Raw genomic sequence first — 20,672 nt, forward strand, 5'->3', positions numbered from 1 at the left:
AATTCTTCCCTAGCTAGCAGAAACTATTTTGTGTTGTGACGATGCACTTTGAAAATAAAGGAATGAAAACCTCTGTTCAGAAAAATTCTGTACCTCCTTTAAAATGTTCCCTGTTAACTGAAGGTCTGTGAGGACATTTGTGCGCTTGGAGACAATGATGACAATTGGCATTTTCTCATGTCAGCAGAGCCTGATTCTCCAGCTGTTCCTCCTAAGGTCTGCGCACAAGCTGCTGAGTGACCTGGGCTTAGGTTGGCTTGGGGGGCGGGGAGAGGGGGAGGTTTTATCTTAATTTTATCATGTTTGGAAATCTAAAGATGAAGCATCAGTTGTTGTGATGACTCTTAGCTGTTCCCCAGCTCAAGCTCAAGCATGCTCCATTCTTACCAGCAGTGGTGGGGCTAGAAGGGAGGAGGAATGGACACAGAAGTCTTGAAAACTTCTTGCCCACCTCCCCCCGTGCTGGAGAACCATGCTTTGTGATCAGGGCTATGCGCCTCATTTCCTCCATTTCAGTTTCCCCTCATGTGTACCCGTGATAGGCATATGAGTGCGGGCATAGTGGAATGATGGGGTTTATACTGTTCAGTAGAATCGCAGTAGACAGAACTGGTCACTCTGTTTGAACAGCTTGCAGTAATCATGACCTTGGGAAGGCTGTTACTACTTCTCTTTATTATTTAACTGAAAACATGCAGTGTATTTATCCCAGGGAGAATAACTACAAATAATAATATACTAAGTACTAATTCATCCAAAAATATATTTCATATTTGTAATGTTTTATTTTGTTCATTATTGCAACAAAATAATTGCACTAATTGTTATATCATGCAGTACTAAGGGCGCTTATTCATTAGTAGTGCATGTGTGGGGGGGTTGTTATTACTTAGTTCATGTTGCATGTTAATGATGCATGTCTGAAATTTGTTGTGTCCTTCAAGGCATGATGGGTGGCTATCCGCCAGGCCTTCCACCTTTGCAGGGCCCAGTTGATGGCCTTGTTAGCATGGGCAGCATGCAGCCACTTCACCCTGGGGGGCCTCCACCCCACCATCTTCCGCCAGGTGTGCCCGGCCTCCCGGGCATCCCACCACCGGGTAAGAACTTCATCCTCATTCACTCATCAATCTCATCTTCATACTCTTTTTCCTCCCTCAGCCATTTGTTCCAGGAGGTACCTGCTGCCCATGTGGGCAGGCCTTCCCTCACTGAGAACCCCAGGGATGTCAGCTGCAGGACCTGTCCTGTGTGTTGAGCAGGTGGCTCAGCACCTGTGCCCTTGAGCACTGGCTGCCTAGCAGCGGCACAGGACACATGACAAGGAACTAGACTCAGCAGATAGGGGCAAGAGGCACACTCTGGAAGCCCTCAAACCGTTCGGCATATGCTCAGAAAGCAGATGCAGCCTGGACAGTCGTGGTCTGCTCTAGTGAATGAAGTTTCCCAAATGGCTAGTTCAGAGTCGCATATGAAAAGCAGTTTTTGCTCCTGAGTCCATTTCTTCCTCTGGTTCAGTTCTTATCTCAGAGGGTCTTTTGTATAGAATGCTTGCTCCATCTTTTGCTTTTCAAACACCTCCCCTCTAAGGGGATTACAGAGTTGCTAATGGGCAGGACTCTTCAGAAACTCTTCAGTCAGTCCTCCTAGGAACAGAAAGGAGGGAGAGAAAGAACATGCACTGAACTAGTTTTCTGTGTCTGAGTCCTCGAAGAAGCATGACATAGCATTTAAAGAACAGCATAGTCCACCCTGGTAACTGTAGACACTGGTTCGTCTGTTGGCAGAAGCCCAGAAGTTATGTCATATAGAAACATATAAATGGAGTTCAGAAATAGGTACAGTTTTACTTTGTAATTAATTAGCAAATTGAAAGATTATTATGAAAGGAAAAATCATCAGTTCCCATCATATGCAAAAAAAAAACTAACCCTTAGACATAATCTAGTTGGAGAGAAAGTGGCCTTAGGATGACTTGGAATAGCATTTGATCTATTATCCAAAATATTAGCTAAAGACCTGGCCCAGATGGCAGAATATAGAAACATTAGATTTGCTTATAACAGGCTTGGCTGTACCAATCCCGCAGCTATGAAGAGTTCCAAACGATGCTCCACAGGGTGTGCCCCACAGTACATAGGGTGAGCCAACCTGGTGGTTTGGCCTAGCGTCTCTAGTGGCACTCTGTGATGTGAGTGTTGCTTAGAAAATGGCCATAACGCCCAGAAATGTTTGATGCAGACCTAACCGAAGGAAGAAACGTTTGTGGGAGTGGGTGTTTCATTATGGAAGTGGTGGACTGTGAGTGAGTTGGACTATAAGTGTCAGTCATAAAATGGGTGTGCCCCTGTGGCAGGTAGAGTTGGCTTTAATTCTGTGCCCTGTCCCCTCGGCATAGAGTGTCTGACTGAGCAGTCAGACGAGGCTGGAGGTGACCCCTAGGTGTGTATGTTATTTGGTAGGAACCACACCTAAGTCCAGTACCCTCTAGGTAACTGGTTTTTTTGGTGGGTACTGGGGGACAGATGTTTCCCTGTCCCCCTTCTCCAGATTCTAAATGCATTTGAAGAAAGCATAACATACCTGATGGCAGGGAGACAGGGAAGAACTCTCTTGGTGTCTACCCACACATGTCCCACCCGGCTTCAAGGAGAGAAGTTTCATGAACTCCTTTGGTGAGTGAGCCCACAGTCTCACCAGCTACCCCACGGCATGGCATTTGTAACCAGGAAGCAAAGGGGGTTGATTTGGTTGTGCTGCCCTGTAAAGATTGATACAGACAGCTCAGGGAGCCCCCCAGTGTTGTAAAATATAAAGTGTGTGAGTGTCCTGGCAGGCTTGGGGGGCAGGGGTTAATAATATGTTGCTGGACTAGCAGCTTAGCCACTGCAGCCCCTCCACTCACTCACAAATAATCGCTAGGATCCTACTCTTGGGATCCAGGTACCCTTCTAGGCCCTTGGAATATCAAAATCCCTGCTTTGTAAACAGAAAGTTTGTTTTCACATACTGTTTTCTCTTTAACAGATATGTAATACTTCTTGATATTTAGCAATTCTGAACCTTAGAATAGTGAGTCAGTTCTGCCTGGTCGAAATAACACCATTTTGAATCCAGAGAAACTATAAATACAAAGCTAGCTCTTATTCATCCTTCTATGCAGCTAGCTGGACTTGCTTAAGGTTTAAACAACATCTCACCAGGGTTTTGGTTGTATTAATAGTTTGTTAGTTTTTAGCGAACTGGGTCCCTTGCCTGTTTCTCTGTTTTTATGAGACTAGAAAATGAATGATCCTGAGATTAAAATAGCCCCAGATGCTAAATTTAGGATATCACATTATTATCAACCAGGATGTATGAGACAGAAATTGCTTGTGAGGAGTCACCAGGAGAAGTTTATACAAAGACCAAATGTAGTGAGACCATGGAATCTTTCTCTTTCCCTTTGTCATTTTGCATTTGAGGTGATAGCACCAAAGGCTGCCCTGCTTCCAGATGATCCCTTTTCAAAGTGCCTCTCTCTCAGAGGGCAGTGTCCCCTCTCTGCCAACATCAGTGACTCCAGTCAGAACCAGAGTGCTGATAGCCTGTGAGGGGACAGCAGGAGTGTGTCTCCAGCCTCCACAAAGGCCGCTGGAGCGTGTACTTGCACAGCCTCTTCCCTTAGGCCCCTGTCCCAACACACTGCATACAGCTGAGCCTGGTTGCAGTGCTCTTAACTGCCGAAATTAAACTCAGGCTTCAGGTGCTAGAAACTGTTGTTGAAAGATAAAGGCCTTGAAAATAGAGTTGCATTCTGACTATAGCTTACTTAGGGAAATATCAGAATTCTCTGCAGAATTCAAATTATTTCTCAGCCATGAATAATTACTGTACATCTGACAAGCTCTCCTAGCTTTGTATTTAGAGCACCTAGAAAACAAAAGGACATGGATTTCCTATAGGATGCTACATCCTGTTTTGGGCGCATAGGGTTCCTGTCCACAAAGACTCAGGGCAGTGATCATAGTTTGCATTTTAAATGACGTTTCTTATCAGACAGTTTTTCAGTCTTCTCATCCCAGAACCTCTAATTGTGCCTGTAATTCTGAATTATAGGTGTGATGAACCAAGGAGTGGCCCCTATGGTAGGGACTCCAGCGCCAGGTGGAAGTCCGTATGGACAGCAGGTGAGCCTCCAAATTGGATCTTCTAGGACTCAACAGAATTCAAGTCACCCTTTTTCTCAGAGCGTGGGTTGAGTATTTTCCCGCTGACCCTGTATCTGTGCTCTTTCAGGTAGGTGTCCTGGGGCCTCCAGGGCAGCAGGCACCACCTCCGTACCCTGGCCCACATCCTGCTGGCCCCCCTGTCATACAGCAGCCGACAACACCCATGTTTGTGGCTCCCCCACCGAAGACCCAACGGCTTCTCCACTCAGAGGCCTACCTAAAGTACATTGAAGGGCTCAGTGCTGAGTCCAGCAGCATTAGCAAGTGGGACCAGACGCTGGCAGGTAAGGAGAGGTCTTTCTGAAGAAGCTTTTTCAAAATCTATGCTTTATCAAAGTCCTCTTGCTGCTGTTGACATGTTATAGGATAAGTATCCATTGTTCTTATACAGGCATACCTTGTTTTATTGCACTTTGCCTTATTACACTTCTCAGATACTGATTTTTTTTAAAAATTGAAAGTTTGTGGCACCCCCATGAGCAAGTCTCTCAGCACCATTTTTACAATAGCATGTGGCCACTTCGTGTTTCTGTGTTAACATTTTGGTAATTTCCACAATACTTCTAACTTTTTCATGATTATTATAATTGTTACGGTGAATCTGTGATCAGTAGTCTTTAACATTACCATTATAAAATGATTACAACCTGCTGAGGGCTCAGATGATGGCTGATAGTTTTCAGCAATATAGTCTTTTAAAATTAAGGTACCTGAAGCTATATTACACACTTAATAGGCTACAGTATAGTATAAATGGAACTTTTACTTGCACTTGGGAAACAAAAAAATTAATGCAATTTGCTTTATTGTGATCTGGAACCAAACCTAAGGAAGGCCTTTTTAAGTAAAATGTATATTTAGCTGAAGCATTTGCAGTTTTGTATATTGATATCACGTACTGAAAAATTTTTTTCTTTTGCTGAGTTTCAAAGCTTCATTTTATCATAAACATCAATGCTATCTCAATAAGTATATTCTGAATTTTCTCAACTATTTTTCAGGTATTTGGGCATAGCATAGATGCATTTGGGCAAATTAAAAATTATTTCATCTCAATTTTTAAAAAAGATAAAAGTATTATTGGAAGACATGTTTCTAATCTATCAAGTTACTCAGTTAGTTCAGCAGGCTTAACATATTTTCAGTACATACTGAAATAACTTGCCAAGTTTCCAAAGAAATTCGGAAATTTCCATCCATTCTTCAGGGGCTTCCTGAGTGGCTCAGTGGTAAAGAATTCACCTGCCAATGCAGGAGGTGCAGGTTTGATCTCAGGTTCAGGAAGGTTGCCTGAAAAAGGAAATGGTAACCTACTCCAGTATTCTTGCCTGGGAAATCCCATGGACAGAGGAGCCTGGCAGGCTATAGTCCATGGGGTCACAAAAGAATCAGACATGACTTGACGACTAAGCATCAGCAATTCATCCTTCATTTCTAAGCCAGATTTGATCAGTTGATTTCTTTTAACAGTAGTAGATAGTTTTCCCTTTCCTCACATTTACCTTTTTAGGAATTTTTGTCAGTATTGAAGTTATTAAATATCACAAGTGCTTACAAGAAAATACTAGTGGTGAGATCTTTTAGCTGTTTGTGCAGCTCTTATGTTCCCAGTTCTAGTAATTTCGTTACATTGTGCAGCTCTTGTGAAGTAACTGTTAGAAATTAGAAAATTTCTAAACTATAAAGCATGAAATGAGACATCCTTGGCTAGGTTGTCCCATACCTAAGTAAAATAGTTTTCTAAAAACCAAGATGTCAGAGAATTCCCTGGTGGTCCAGTGGTTAGGAATCCAGACTTCCACTACAGAGGGATGGGTTCGATCCCTGGTCAGGAAACTAAGACCCCATGTGCCATGCAAATATGCATGCCAGCATTTTACTGTGTGAGTGGCAAATAAGTTAAAAAAAAAAAAAAAAACAAGATGCCTATAAAACAATATATGAAATTTTCTGGGAAATATCCTGCAGTTAATTTTATAATATTTAATAAATAGCAGATGTTTCACATTTCAATAAATCTATCAGACCTTAGGACTGATGTTTATATTTCTCTGTCCACACTTACATTTTCAGCTCGAAGACATGATGTCCATCTGTCAAAAGAACAGGAGAGCCGCCTTCCCTCTCACTGGCTAAAAAGTAAAGGGGCCCACACCACCATGGCAGATGCCCTATGGCGCCTTCGGGATCTGATGCTCCGAGACACCCTCAACATTCGCCAAGCATACAATCTAGAAAACCTTTAATCACGTCAATTACGTTTCTTTTATAGAAGCATAAAGAGTTTTGTGGAACAGTAGCCATTTTAGTTACTGGGGGTGGGGGGAGATAAAAAGGATCACAATTTTTATTGCATTTTACTGTACATCACAAGGCCATTTTTATATAAGGACACTTTTAATAAGCTATTTCAATTTGTTTTGTTATATTAAGTTGACTTTATCAAATACACAAAGATTTTTTTTGCATATGTTTCCTTCGTTTAAAACCAGTTTCATAATTGGTTGTATATTTAGACTTGGAGTTTTACCTTTTTACTTGTTGCCATAGAGCTGAAACCATCAGAGGTTTTGTCTTGGCTTGGGGTTTTTGTTTTTCATTTTTTTGGTTGGTATTTTTGTTTGTTTTTTTTAAATAACAAACAAAATGGGGGAAAAAAAAACACATACAAAAGAGTTTACAGATTAGTTTAAGTTGACAATGAAATGTGAAGTTGGTCCTAGTTTACATCTTAGAGAAGGGAGGTGTACTTGTGTCTGTTTCATGTGCCTAAATATCTTAAGCCACTTTTGCAAAAACTGTTTCTTCCAGGTAAAGTAAAAGGTTGTTAGTTGCTTGATAGATGTTTGACAGACATGGTACATTTGGTCTTAGTAACTCAGAAATCTGAAGTTAGCTCTGTGCAGTCTTCTGTAGCTAGTGCATCTCCCAGACACCTGGAGGGAGAACGCACTTTTTCTTGCTCTGAGTTAGACAGCTGTAGTTTCAGTTATCCTTGCAGAACATGTGCACAACCCTGAATTATGTTTAGTCTTGGCAGGTAAGTTTAAGGGTACTCTTGATCTTTTTACAATGAATTCACAACTTATGCCTATACATGTTACGATGATTTAAAACTTCAAATCTCTTACACTGAAACAATGGAAGTTCATCTTGAAGGTATTGAGGTGTGCTGGAGGGTGATTTATTAAACATAACACCTGACCTAACTTAGGGAGGGGAGTGCACTAACTGGACATGGGCTGCTTCAGAAGCATAATTGTAAGAGGCTGAACTGCCTGCATATGCAAATACGCTTTAGTATGCTTTATTTCCTCATCAGATGTGGCTTTTTTTTTCTTTTTTCCTCCAAAGTTTCAGGTTGTAATTCTCAACCAGAAGTTTTAAGATTTTCTGAAATAATTTAAAATGTAACTTGTGCTTTTGAATTTCAGAAGGGACTCATAATTTCAGAAAATGCTCACTAAAAAGAACATTATAGATCCCAAACACTTAGGTTTGATGACCCTCTCTCTCTTATATGATCCTGGGAAAAAACAATTGGAGGCAATATGTAATGCTCAGACAGGTAGAAAGCATCAAACGTGGAACGGTATTTCAGTCAGCATTTTTGAAACCTGCTTTATTGTAGCAAGATGGTTGCCATTGTAGCGAAGCTTCCACTGCTATTTATAAATTGAGTGATTCTCAGAGGATACTTTTTTCTTTTAATCTGGTATGAATCAATACCTGGATATTTAATCACTATTCTTACTAAATCATGGGGACAAAAGAGTGCAGAATGGAAAAAAGTCTCTTTGTATCTAGATACTTTAAATACAGAAGGTCCTTATATCTTAATTACTTATAGTCAACCACTGGATCTCAATTTGCATCAAGTGTTTTAAATAATTCTGAATTTGAAGAAATGTTTTGCAGTAGTATGTCAGTACCTTATTGTTCAACTGAATCAGATAAAGAAATCTTCAGTTCCTGGTTATTTGGGCCATTTCATCATGGACTGTATAATACAATCAGATTATTTTATTTCTAGGCATCCTTGAATTACACCAAAGAACCCGAAATTTAATTTTGGTTAAGTTATTTATTTATTTCATGCACCCATCTTATTTCCCTTTTTAAGGTCTGGAAGAGACTTCTTTTGGGAAGCCTCTAAAAACTCTTCACTGTGGGCTATGTGGGGCAGTAGAAGGCAGAGCACTCCTCCTCAGGCTCCTTCCCAGTGTCTAGAGGTGCTGTAGGAACCACAGATCTAGCCAGGGGCTCCCCTAAGGCAGTGCAGAGCCGGGCCAGAGGGCCACGAGGCAGGCCCTAAGTAAGTTTTGTTGTTGTTGTTGTTGTTTTTTAAACTCTTATGTATTTATTTTAGAATCATGTCTTTCTGTATATTGACTTGGAGAATATCAGTTAATATTTTAGGATATAAGATTTGAGGTCCGCCATCTTCCAAAAAGAAAAGAAAAAAAAAATGTATGGACTTTAAAAGGTACACGTGAACTATACATTTTTTTTTTTTTTTCCGTGAGCTTTAGGAACCGTAGTGATATGGCTTAGAAAGTATAATAGCCTAAATGTTTTCAAAATGTAAGTTCATGTGGAAAAGAATTTTGTTTATGTGGGGGGAAAGACCTATAGGTTTAAAACAGTATGTCAGCTAACTGATTTAAAAGGCCTTGAATTGCTTTGTTTTTTGAACCGCCTTCCTCCTTTTCTTCCTATGAGGAAGAATTAAGAGGGGACTCTTCTTTGTGTAAAATCTCCAAATTGGTGTTGTTGACTTTTGAATTTGAACATTTTCAGACTTGATTAAAACTTGGTTTATTCTAACTTCTGTATCAAAAAGGGTTCAAGTGGTAACTAGTCTTATAATATGTATGTATCATATGTTTGTTCATCTAAAGCTTTTTAATCCAAATAAAAATGGAGTTTGCAAAGTGATTGGGATTAACCAGGTTTGGTTGTTCTGTTAAAGCTTGTGTCAGACAGATGTTTAGTTTCAAGCAGGTTTAATTCCTGCAAACCTTGATTTTATGCTGATAGCGATACGGCTGCCAATTTAAAGGAAAAGTACTCCTCAGGTACAGGCAAAAGCCTGGTCCCGGGCTCAGGCTGCATTAACACAGGAGCCAAGTATAGTCACGCTGCAGCCTGCTGTGCCCATGCCACAGCTCTCAGACTGAGTCAGGGATCCCTAACGTGTCCTCAGCAAAGGGTGAAGTTAAAGTCGCAGAGCGAGTTGTTACTGATGGTGGAAGATAAGGAAGCACGTCCTGTACCATAAATCACGGTAACCCATTTCAAGTAGATGTGTGAGCAGAGGAGACAAATGGCCCAGAAATGCTTTTATCATGCTTATGAGCTCCTAAAAAATGGCCACACTTCTAACAGAATGCGTTGGTAAAATCAACCGTTTCCCTCGAATATCACTTTGCAAATCCCTGTGGTTCTGTTCTCCTAGGGAGTTTAGGGCTGTACCACCATCTGTGGTCATGAACATACTGTAAAGGATGGTTGATGTATAGTTAAACATTCCAGCTGCATACTCTGAGCAATACTGCTAAGTATTACTGTATTGCCTCTTCATTCAGAAGTCTGCTAGGTCAGCTGAATGAAAGTTCATACCTGAACGAATTAATAGACTCTATCCCCCAAATAGACAAAACGTGCAGAATGCACGTCTTGTGGATTGCGCATAAATGTGTGAAGGCTAAAGAGCATGCACACTTAATTAGGAGAGCGATTCTTTGGAAAACACCATGGTCCAAGTGTTTTTTTTTTTTTTTTAAAGAAAAGTAACTCAGTGTGAAAAATCCAAACTTCTAAAAACAGATTAATTGAATTGCTGTAACTTCAGAGATGCAGGCAAGATTTCCAAAACAGGACTGTTAGATGAACACAGAGAGCCCTCCCTTATTGAGTATTTACTGTGTGCCTAGGTCCTTTCCGTACCCATTCAGATGATAAAGTGAAGTTCCAAAGCCCAGGTAGTTTCCCCAGCACCCCAGTGGACATCGACTTCTAGCAGTAAATGCTAATTAGATTTTTGTCATCCTAAAGTATCCTGGTTTTTAAATGTAAGTTATTTGTCAGTGTAGTTCACAGTAGGGGGCACTGCACTTCCGTAAGCTGCTTATAAGAGCATTGCTCTTTAAACTATTACAGCTCCCTTAAATAATCCTAGTGTCTGATAAGTGCATAGTCATATTCCTTTAGTAGAAGGCTTAAAAAAATTGAGGCAAAGTTAAAAGCCTCCACAATGGTTTAACAAAAATTAGTTCTGTACCATCCAAATTAATGTGCTTTGAAAGTATATTCAATTTAATACAGTAATTGCTTTGCTAGTCTACTTCCCTTTAAGTCAGACATTGTTGTGTCATCTTCAAAGGTTTGTTGTCTTAAATCAGCACTCCAAGACTTGTATTTTAAAAAGATGATGAGAAAAACTCTAGGGAAGTTAGGCACGAATTTCAGACTGGAGATTGTTTCTGGGATGGAAGCGGGAAGGAAACCACAACAGACACAGAAGGTAGCTGATGGTTTTACTAGCATTTACAACTTCTCTTTGTAAAAGGTATATTTTTATATATGACATATGCTACATATTTATGTATGTATGTACAAAGTATCAGACTTCTACCACTGGGGCCAGGGGGGGGAAATGGAGTTAGGCCACAATTTAAATGTATTGTGCAACAGTCTAATCATTAAAATAACCATGAGGTTTAGGGTCACCAGGAACTCTTGTGACAAAAGTGCAAGTGAAGACTACCTTCCTCCCCCAGGTACTATTGGTCATCACTGGTCTTCATACTCAAGCCATGTCTGAGCAGTGTCTCAGTAGTGCTTTAATGAGGTGAGTGGTGAGTGGCTCTTTATTTATACTAAATTGGTTCTAACATAAATGAACTGACTTAAATCCCTTCAGTTCAGTTCAGTCGCTCAGTTGTGTCCGGCTCTTTGTGACCCCATGAACCACAGCACGCCAGGCCTCCCTGTCCATCACCAACTCCTAGAGTTCACCCAAACCCATGTCCATTGAGTCAGTGATGCCATCCAACCATCTCATCCTCTGTTGTCCCCTTCTCTTCCTGCCTTCAATCTTTCCCAGCATCGGGGTCTTTTCAAATGAGTCAGCTCTTCGCATCAGGTGGCCAAAGTATTGGAGTTTTAGCTTCAGCATCAGTCCTTCCAGTGAATATTCAGGACTGATTACCTTTAGGATGGACTGGTTGGATCTCCCAGCTGTCCAAGGGACTCTCAAGAGTCTTCTCCAACACCACAGTTCAAAAGCATCAATTCTTCAGTGCTCAGCTTTCTTTATAGTCCAACTCTCACATCCATACATGACCACTGGAAAAACCATAGCATTGACTAGATGGACCTTTGCTGACAAAGTAATGTCTCTGCTTTTCAGTACGCTATCTAGGTTGGTCATAACTTTCCTTCCAAGGACTAAGTGTCTTAACTTCATGGCTGCAATCACCATCTGCAGTGATCTTGGAGCCCAGAAAAATAAAGTCAGCCACTGTTTCCCCATCTATTTGCCATGAAGTGATGGAACCAGATGCCATGATCTTAGTTTTCAGTGTATTTGTGGCAGAGATCTTTAACTTGATCATACCTGTGGCCTTGAGCATCAGCTTCTTTATTCATGAGTGAATAGGTAGAAATGATTTTGCAACTTAGTCTTCTTTAATATGTAGATTTTTTTTTGTTGTTTGAAAAGATGTTGGATGTGGTTATCCAAGCCTGGAAAGATGCCTTTGCTTTTCTACCACCTAATCCAAACTTTTTCTGGGTCAGATTGCAAACTCTCCCTATAGCCTCAGCCTCTGATTTAAGTCTGTGGTTGCTCAGTGCTGTGAAGATTCACTTTTTCGGGGAAGGAGCAGTGTCTTCAGCAGCTGGATGAAAGCAGCATCTTCCTCAAAGAGGGTAGTGAAGACTGTTGGTCTCCAGTCCTCACAGAGGTCCAGCCCTTGATGTTAGTGGAGTCAAACAAGGGAAGGGGTTGTTGGTGTTCACAACAATGTGAGTAAGGTGTGTTTGCATTGTAGCAAAATGTTCACCAATTGGTAGCTGGCAGAAATGCAGTCTGCATAGTCATCCTCATTTAAATGACCCTGCAGTAGAGACCTTACTTTCATTCATATTAAATTTGAGTTCAGCAAAAAATTAACTTAGGTTATCCCTGGTTACCTAAAAGAAAGGACTTCACAATTTAGACTACACTGAAAAGCATCCCGATTCATCCTTGAATTGTTTAAGAAATGTTTCATGGACTAGATTCCATTGTTTCAGTAGGAAATAATTTTCCCACAAGTGCTGTCCATCAGTGACTTGGGAAGTATTCAAGCAGGGACAGGAAAACTATAAAAACTGTTTATAAAGGCAGTTCTGTGTAAGAACAAGAGACCTGAAAAATACATTTTAAAAGGAGTTGAAAGCAGTAGTAAAGTTGATATTTACTTTATTGACTGCTGAAGTTCAGTCTCTGATGCATCTTGCAGCCTTCTCTGATACTGTCTTTCTGAGGCTTTTCTGCGGTACACGTCATCTGCATCAAAAACAAAGATTTGATTTAGATTTTTTAAGAAACTGGAATTAAAAATATATATCTGAGTAATTTAACCAGTAGTCTAGATCTATCACCTGAATCTCAACAATAATGTTTAATGCCAAAATTGACTTAAAACACGACTTGATTTAAATGAGGATTGTGTTAAAGTTCTCAGTAGCAGGGTCAGAGTCAGCGTCCTCAAAGATAGGGTCATGTCACAGCACAGCTCTTAGCAATTTCACTTCTCTCTGAAATCATCTGTCTTAACTGTCCTCTCTTAGGCACTTCCAACCCTACAGCTCTCTGCTGCTCTGTCACACCCAGGAACTCAGGGCAGGGAGGTGAGGGCAGTCTCCTTGTTCTCAGCTGCTGCTTCTCCACCCTCTTCTTCCGGGGGCCTTGCCATTTACCACTGCCTTCCCTGGCATCTGCCGTCCGTCACTACCCTTCGGCCTCTGAAAACGCTGGCATTTAGCTCAGGTTCCTTGACCCTGTCCTGTGCCATCTTCGCAGGTGATACCATCCCCAACAGATAGGAAGCAACCGTCCCCTTCATCTTCCTGACTTCTCAACTTCTGCCATCTTCTTGCAAGTTTCCTCTGAAGTAATAAATTCCTTCTGTTCTGACCACAACCTCTACTTCCTTTCTAGCAGCCTTTCTGTCCTTGGATCTTTACCAACTTCCTCAGCTCCTTGTTCTCTCTTCCTGCCCAAACCAGCTGAAATTCCTTCTTATTAGTACCAGCTTCTTGATACACCTTCAAAACCCCGACTACAGATTGATGCAACTTCCTTCCTTCTCCACGCCTCACTCTGCTTGCTATGCAGTGTGGGTGTTGTACCTAACTGGGTCCACTATGATGCCTGACAATCCTGTTGCTTCACCCATGGCCCTGACCCTACTCTGCTCACCCCAAATGGCCATGAACTCTTTCTGCACAGAGGGAAAGTCATCAGTAAAGAACTCTTCCCACTGACTTCCAAGGGCTACTCTCCCTTGCTCAGATCCCATCCTCCCACCTTCTCAAGGGCCAGGGTATATCCAGCCTCCCTCCACCTGCTCTGTCCTGATCAGTATTTGCATATCTTCAAGTCTCTCCTGGTAGAGGAGAGACAGCGTACATCCCACCCACTTAGTTGAACTTCCTGAACCGCCTGTCTTCCATGATAAAAGACCCTTCTTGTTTCCCTCCTTGCCTCTGTGGCCACTCTCAGTCACCCTTAAAATATTGGGGCTTAAGCTCTAACTTTCATCACAATCTGCATGTGAGTGACCCGCTAACCTAGATCTATGGCCTAGATCCGCCTTCTATCTATATAACCATCTCCCCCTCAGCACATGCCAAATGGAGCCCAGGACTGTTCTGCTTGTGTTCACCCCTGCCCCAGCTGCCCCACCAGAAGCCTCCACTCCTCATCTCCTGAGTCTAGTCAAACACCACGGCCTTGTCAGTACTGCCTCTGGAGTGTCAACTCTACCCACTTCCTGGCATCTCATCCTAGTCTAGACCACCATCCCAAACCTGGACAACCATACAGCTTAAGTCTTCCTGCCAGTTTGCTCTCCACAAAAAGTCATTCACCACATATGTTCACCTCCTGCTGCTTAAAACTCTTCAGTCCTTTGGGATACAGTCTTGGTTCTCTGGTCCCTTTGTGGCCGCTCCAGGCACCTTTTAAACCTCACGCTGCTCACCTGCTTCAGTCCCTCAAACACAGCATAGTTACACACCAAGGCCCCCAGGTTTGCTCTTAACCACTGGCAGAAGACACTGCAACACCACCAATGTTTCCCTCATCTGGCTGACAATCTTTGGGCCCCTCTGACATGGTCACTCCTCCAGGCAGCCTTCCCTGCACCACCTAGTACAATTCAGGTGCCCCACCGGGGAATCCCATGTTCCCTCCACTTCCCCCTCACAGAACTGATCACACTTAATAGTAACTGAATGATCTGTCTCTCCCATTAGTGTTCTTCTGGGGTGGGGAGCCCTCTACCTTATTCTATCTTCTAATTGGTGGTCATTAAATATTAATGAATGGATGAACAGGAGAATTAAGTATCTTTAGAAACCACCAATTTACTTTTCTAATGAGAGTTGGCAGTTCACAAGTGATCGTGTTTCCGGAGAGGGAGAAAGCAGAAAGAACCTAGGAGTTAGAGAAGTCTTTCTGGAAGAGGAACTAGCCTATCCAGAGCTAGTGCTCAGCAAAGCAATGCCAGGCACTTGTTTATAGTGCTTGCCCTTGGTACCCATAACTCTGGCCTGTAAAGACAGTGGTATTTAAGCGGGGCAGACCAGCTGCTCCCTCTAGGGTTTGGACGTGCCAATTAGGAGCTTACACATATCCTATCCCGCTTCTGGATGCTGTGGGCAAGTCTATTCCTTAGGCCCTAACAGTGTCACTGGCAGGCTTGAAAGGACAGCGTCCAGAGTGCAGTCACGTGCCCTTCCATCTAAGTGCAGGGAAGGTCTCAAGGTTGAACACCAATGTATCTTTGTCGCCCCGCTTACAGGAGAGCCCAGGCGGATCTCCACGCCCCACTGAGGGAGACAGTACTCGCCCTTCTGCAGGATTAAAGCAGCTCAGCGCTGAGCGGAATGAGAGGTCTGCAACCTAACAGTATTCCCAGCAAAATGGTTCCTTTGCCGCCTCCTGCTTGCTTGAAATGAAACGGAGGCTGCTGCACCCCCACTTACAAAAGGTCTCCTGGCCCACGCGCAGTTTAATCATGATCCACTCCATCGTTCCTCCGAGGACAAAAAAGAAGGGCAGGAACCTGTAGACGCCGAATCGCTGCTTCCCGGGCACCCGCTGCAGAACCCGCCTCACCTGGGTCCTAGAAAACATGCCGGACATAGGAGGTCGTTGGAGGAGGGTAAGGCGGAACGAAGGCTGGAGCGCCCAGATGAAACCAAAGCCGCCCTGCCCGTCCTTGCTGAGTCCGACGGCCAGGTTGCCTTTCAATCCGGGTCTGGCACCGCCTCCACCGAGGTCAACAGTGGAGCCCGAAGCGGGTAAGGAGCTGGGCGCTGAGCTCCGACCCAGAACCTGGGGCGCCTCCACCAATAAGCGTGAGGCTGGACGCGCGGGTCCGCCAATCAGAATGTGATGGAGTGCGCATGCTCGATGAGGCCGAGCCCCGCAGGCGCCTCCACTCCTGCTCTTGCAGGCAGGGCCGGCCAAGGGGCGGGAACTCCCACGTGGCGTCGGCCAGGCCCCGCCCCCTGCCCGCCCTTGTGCAAGCTGGTACTCAGAGTTGGCGGCCGCGCCCCCTACTCTGCCACCGCCATCTTTTCTCTTAAAGTCCTGAGAGAAGTGATGACGCTGACTGATGTACTACTGAACGTGTACTGCACCATGCTCTAAAATACAGTCACACAACGCCTTGCATTTATTTCGTGATCGTGACTGATGCCTAGACTTCTAAAAATAACAGGATTTGAGATGCACTGTTGAAAGCTGAACTTTAGCATGACAAAAGTCTAAGTAAAAATCTTGTGGCAAACAACTATAACATTAATAAAAACTATCCTGTATGGGGCACTTACCGTTATTCCCAGACTACTAGACAATCTAAGAACATCAAACAAAAACTTAGAATTAATAAGAGTTTAGTAATGTAGACACAATATATAAAAACAGGCTGGAAAAGAGAGATCAAGCAGCAACTCTGGAAGGTAGCAGGGCCCGATGCTGAGCTGCCAGGCCCAAGGTGCTGCCTGGATAACCTGCCTTCTCCTGGGGCAAACCCTACCAAACCATGTGCACACACCGGCTTGGTGCCCACTCTAGCTTCTCTTGGTGGCTCTGCGGGCTGAACGCCACAGAGCGTCCATCTTCCACCCAGATGAGACTTATAGGTGGCCAAAGCCCCAGCACACACCTAGTTCACTGGGGCCCTGGGGGTGGGGGCCGCACCCACCCATCCCCACGGACCCACCTATGGCTTCCATTATCCTGTGCCAGCACTCGTCATATGACTGGCACTGTAGGTCCTCAGTCAAGGGGCAGGGAATAGCAGAATGTACACACACCCTTAAAGCCGGCGAGGCCACCGCGGAGAGCACCTCAAGGAAACAATGTCTAGCTAGCCAGTTCTCCACCGACAAGGCCCCGACAAGGCAGGTGCAGGGTAGGCCTGCTCAAGGTCCAGGACACGGATATTTGAGGAGTCAGACTCAGACAAAGAATCTGAGTGAAATAAACGCGGGTGGAGAGTGGTTCCCAGCAGGAAAGAGTAATTTCGTTTAAAATCCTGTTTGTTGATAGTGCTAGAAAAGCATCAGGGGTCCAAGCGGGGAAACGAGGAGGGGTGCGGATCGGTGCGGCCATTTGCTGAGGTAGGAACCAGGCAGGCGAAGTCAGCCTGGCCCTCCGCCTCGCTCCACGTTAACAGGGTTCACCTGTGTGAGCAGAGAGACCGGAGAGCGAAGGGGCTGCTTCTGCGTCGGTTGCACTGCGTGTCCCGAGGTCTCACCCAGCGTGGGGCTGGCACCAGGGAGCGCGCGGGAAGAACTCTTTATTCTCTAAGTGAGTGAAACGGACTGGCATAGCCAGTCATGGGCGGGAGGCGGGGAACAGGACCCCGATTTCAGAAGTGGGGGAAGGGGCGGAGGATCTGAGGTCTGGAAGACAGGAGGTGGAGGAAGGGGCGGGAGGACCTAAGAGCAGAGAGGGAGAAGGAGGACTGGGGGTCCCAGCTAGACCCGCAGCACTCTGGCCCTCTCCTTTCCAAGCCCTGGCCGTCCGGAGCCTCGCGGGGACGGCCGTTCTTAGGAATTCCGACCTCCCGGGAGGAGGACAGAAAGAGCCGCCATGGCCTCAGCAGATACCGCAGGGGGGCGCAGACTTCTGGACCTCTCGGGAGACTGGGGGAAGGGGCCCGGCAGCCCGCCCCGCCCCGCCTCGCCCGGGACCTCCCGCCCCGCCGGGGCCGAGGGGCGCGCCCATTGGCGGACGGGCTCCGCGCGCCGCGCCCATTGGCCGGCCGCCGTGAGGGAGCACGAGGCCACCGTGGCGGGCGCGCAGTCGGAGGGGCGGCGGACTGGCCTGAGGGCAGAGGGCTGCGCGGGCGGCGCGCAGCGGGCATGGCGGGTGCGGGGCTGAGGGCGGCCGCTCGGCGCTGGATGCCGCGCCGAGACCACGGCGGGCCGCGAGCCGCCTCGTCCTCGCCCTCCTGCCCAGGTTGCGGCCCCCCGGGTCCCGGCGCCCACTGCCCGGGCGCCCCGCGCTCCGCGCCCGCCCCGGCGCCGGCCGGCGGCGCCGCCGAGCCCAGCGCACACCTGTGGGCTCGATACCAAGACATGCGGAGACTGGTGCATGGTAAGTGAGCCCGAGCGGGAGGAGCGTCGGGGGTGTAGCCCGAGCGGCGGCAAGCTCCAGGGCACCGCTTGCGAGTCGGCCGGGACACGCCGCTCCTCGGGGGAAGCGCGGTGGTGGGGCTCGCCTGAGCGCCTGAGCCCCAAGGCCCGGCTGCCCTTCGGGAGGGTGGTCCTGGGGACGCGTGGTCCTGGGGACGCTTGGAGGCGGGCGCGCGCGCGCGCGGGGTTTGTTCCTCCGCTGGTTCTCGGTAGCTCCGGGCTTCCTGGAGCGGCCGCCGAAAGGCGGGACCCCGCCGTCTTTTCTCAGAGTCCCACCGAAGCGGAAACGCCCCCAGCCCCTTGTTCTCTTCGGGGCCCTTAGTTGGGGCGGTAGTACTGGGGACAAAGCCGGCCGGCCGGCGGCGCTGGCCGGAGCGGACTCGGAGGGACTCTCGACCCAAAGATGCTGACTGGACTCTTCGGACGCCTCTAGAGTCGGCCCTCTCTGTCTAGGAGGAGAAGGCGTTGTTTGAGAAACAACACCAAGTCGTCCCAGCCCCCTGGAATCCAGAAGAAGAGTTGCTGCTCCCTCGGTCGGGGCACTTTCTCCTCTGCCCTCTCCTGGGCAGATGAGGCCCCGGTGAGGCCGGAGGGCGGAGAGGGCTGGAGGTTTGTCCTGGTGTCGGGAGCCCTGCCTCTGCAGCGGACAGATGTGGTTGGCTCCGGGCCCTATCTCTGGCCAGCTGGGTGGCGCTCAGCGCGCCTCTCCCTCGCGAACCCTCGGTGTCTTACATCGGAAAACACAGTCCTGCCGGGGCCCCTGCCTCAGGGTTGTGGCGGTGACTCGGAAAGAGGCCAAGAAGGGACAGGGGAGCTTCCGGAGGAGCCCCCTCCCCCCGGGAGTGACGCGGCTTTTGTTATCTGTAAGGACAAACGTGGTCCTGTCCGGAAGATTCCGAGTGACTGATCTGAGGCTTCCGCTCCAGCAGTGTGGAGACCTGGGAGTGCTGGGTGGACAGGACTCACCTCTTGAGAAGCTGAGGCAGAACAAGAAAGACCCCCGAGAAACGGTGGTTTTGAAGTCCTTGGCCCTCTCTGAGGAAGGTCCCTACCTTACCCCCCTACTGGACAGAACACTCCCGGGGTGCCAGTGTGTGGAGATGTCTTTGCTGTGCGCCTCCAGAAGACCTTCTGTACAGCCGCCTGAGAAGCCTGTATTGTGTGTGTGGCAAGGAGACAGAGGGAGGTCTAGTGGGCTTTAGCTCTCCAGGGCCTGCCTGAATCTTCACATCTTCTCATAGACACCCAAGCTCCTCTTGATGTGATAAGGACAAGATCATTTCCAAGTTGCCCTGGTGAGTGCCAGGATGAACCAGCCCTACACACCTCATTCCTAACTCTCCCCTTCTGGCTGGTTTTTCTGGGGAGCGATTCTGGACATTGAGGCATGCTGATCCTGCTCAGTCACTTCTGACTGTTTGTGACCCCATGGGCTAGCCAGCCAGGCTCCTCTGTCTATGGTATTTCCCAGGCAAGAATATTGGAGTGGGTTGCCATTCCCTCCTCCAGGGGATCTTCCCAACCCAGGGATCAAACCCGTGTCTCCTAGTCTCCTGCATTGCAAGCGGTTTCTTTACCGCTGAGCCATCAGGGAAGCCGCAGGGGCATGCTGATGCCTGTGGGCAAAACTTTGTCAGGGAGCCAGGTCCCAGGCAAGCCCCCCCTTTCCCCCTTAACCCTGGCCTCAATGTGGCGACATTGGAAGGCTAGGCCAAGGGGCACAGTGATTGAGACAGGTGGGGTGACCTGAATTTAAATCTCAGCTCCATGGCCTACTGCTAGATGGGTTGGAGTAAGTGACTTTATCTCCCTAAACTCTGATTTCTTCATCTGGATGATGGAGGAATAAATGTGACCACCTCGGGGAATTGGAGTGGAGACTGAGCAAGGGGAGGCTCGAAGGCAGGGGTCCACAGCCTCTGGGATGTAATGCCTGATGATCTGAGCTGGAGCTGATGTAGTAATAGAAATAAAGTACACACGAGATGTAATGTGCTTGAATCATCTTGAAACCATCCCCCCATCCCCCATGAAAAAATTACTCCTGGTGCCAAAAAGATTGGGGATCCAGAAGCAGCAGGAGAATGGCCCCCATGAGTGAGTCTCATGGCTGCCATGGGGAAGAGGTGGCCAGGAAGCTGGGCGTGGCACAGTGAGACCAGTGAACCTGGGGGGCTGGTACAAGGGGCAGCGTATCCTCACCTGTCTCTCTGCACCACTGCAGCCTTGGGGAAGAAACTGAGACCTTGTGGGCCCCAGACCTATGGTTTTCTCAGTGTAGAAGCTGGGCTGCAGGAGGCTTGGTCTGTGGGCTGCTTCCCTATCCTTTGTTCCTGGAAGGATTGTCCATCCCTGGGAACATCCTCTGGGGCAGAGGTGAAAGCTTGCATTTGGCCAGAAGTCAGTGCCAGCAAGGGGTTGCACTGCCAAGCAGACCTCTCCCCTCCTGGGGAACTACTAGACTTTGAACTGAGAGTCACAGTTGACACCCAGGAACTTGGGACCGTTGGGAAGGGACGTTGCAGAAGCGCTTAG

General features: G+C 46.7%; 3 protein-coding genes across 53 annotated transcripts in view; 2 read left to right on the forward strand and 1 right to left on the reverse strand.

The window, feature by feature from the left end:
* Positions 1 to 9,149, forward strand: part of PBRM1 (polybromo 1) — a 100,794-nt gene extending 91,645 nt beyond the window's left edge. For 36 of the 46 annotated variants that reach the window (XM_069562519.1, XM_069562496.1, XM_069562504.1 and 33 more), the window contains 4 exons: positions 945 to 1,100; positions 4,099 to 4,169; positions 4,279 to 4,495; positions 6,285 to 9,149. In XM_069562519.1, the coding sequence (XP_069418620.1) occupies positions 945 to 1,100; positions 4,099 to 4,169; positions 4,279 to 4,495; positions 6,285 to 6,457 (617 nt within the window). In that variant the 3' untranslated portion in view covers positions 6,458 to 9,149. The remainder of the gene's footprint in view (positions 1 to 944; positions 1,101 to 4,098; positions 4,170 to 4,278; positions 4,496 to 6,284) is intronic. The other 10 variants (XM_069562510.1, XM_069562526.1, XM_069562517.1 and 7 more) reach the window with 1 other exon arrangement.
* On the reverse strand, positions 654 to 16,078 carry UQCC5 (ubiquinol-cytochrome c reductase complex assembly factor 5). Of its 6 annotated transcripts, none has more exons than XR_011251020.1 (4): positions 15,474 to 15,821; positions 12,681 to 12,768; positions 5,377 to 5,501; positions 654 to 1,646 (listed from the first exon to the last, which is right to left on the reverse strand). XR_011251020.1 is itself a non-coding variant. In XM_069562551.1 (3 exons), exons 1-3 carry the CDS (start codon positions 15,631 to 15,633, stop codon positions 1,634 to 1,636), a joined length of 261 nt encoding a protein of 86 aa, XP_069418652.1. In that variant the 5' UTR covers positions 15,634 to 15,822; the 3' UTR covers positions 654 to 1,633. The 6 variants fall into 6 exon arrangements, 2 of the variants coding, with proteins under 2 accessions (XP_069418652.1, XP_069418653.1); XR_011251019.1 differs by having other exon boundaries at positions 5,364 to 5,501; XR_011251021.1 differs by lacking the exon at positions 654 to 1,646 and adding an exon at positions 4,429 to 4,556.
* A 1,361-nt stretch (positions 16,079 to 17,439) lies between these two features.
* NT5DC2 (5'-nucleotidase domain containing 2) overlaps positions 17,440 to 20,672 on the forward strand; it is a 52,330-nt gene continuing 49,097 nt past the window's right edge. The window contains exon 1 of the mRNA XM_069561757.1: positions 17,440 to 18,099. Within this exon, the coding sequence (XP_069417858.1) occupies positions 17,865 to 18,099 (235 nt within the window). The 5' untranslated portion in view covers positions 17,440 to 17,864. The remainder of the gene's footprint in view (positions 18,100 to 20,672) is intronic.

This window comes from Ovis canadensis, chromosome 19 (assembly GCF_042477335.2).
Source record: "Ovis canadensis isolate MfBH-ARS-UI-01 breed Bighorn chromosome 19, ARS-UI_OviCan_v2, whole genome shotgun sequence".
NCBI lineage: Eukaryota > Metazoa > Chordata > Mammalia > Artiodactyla > Bovidae > Ovis > Ovis canadensis.

Excerpts from the sequence above, each read along its gene's own strand:
- UQCC5 (XM_069562551.1), bottom strand. The coding sequence starts at position 15,633 with ATGTCCGGCATGTTTTCTAGGACCCAGGTGAGGCGGGTTCTGCAGCGG. Across the intron at positions 12,769-15,473 it reads CGTGGGCCAGGAGACCTTTT|ATGACGTGTACCGCAGAAAA; the intron begins GTAAGTGGGGGT and ends TTTTTGATGCAG.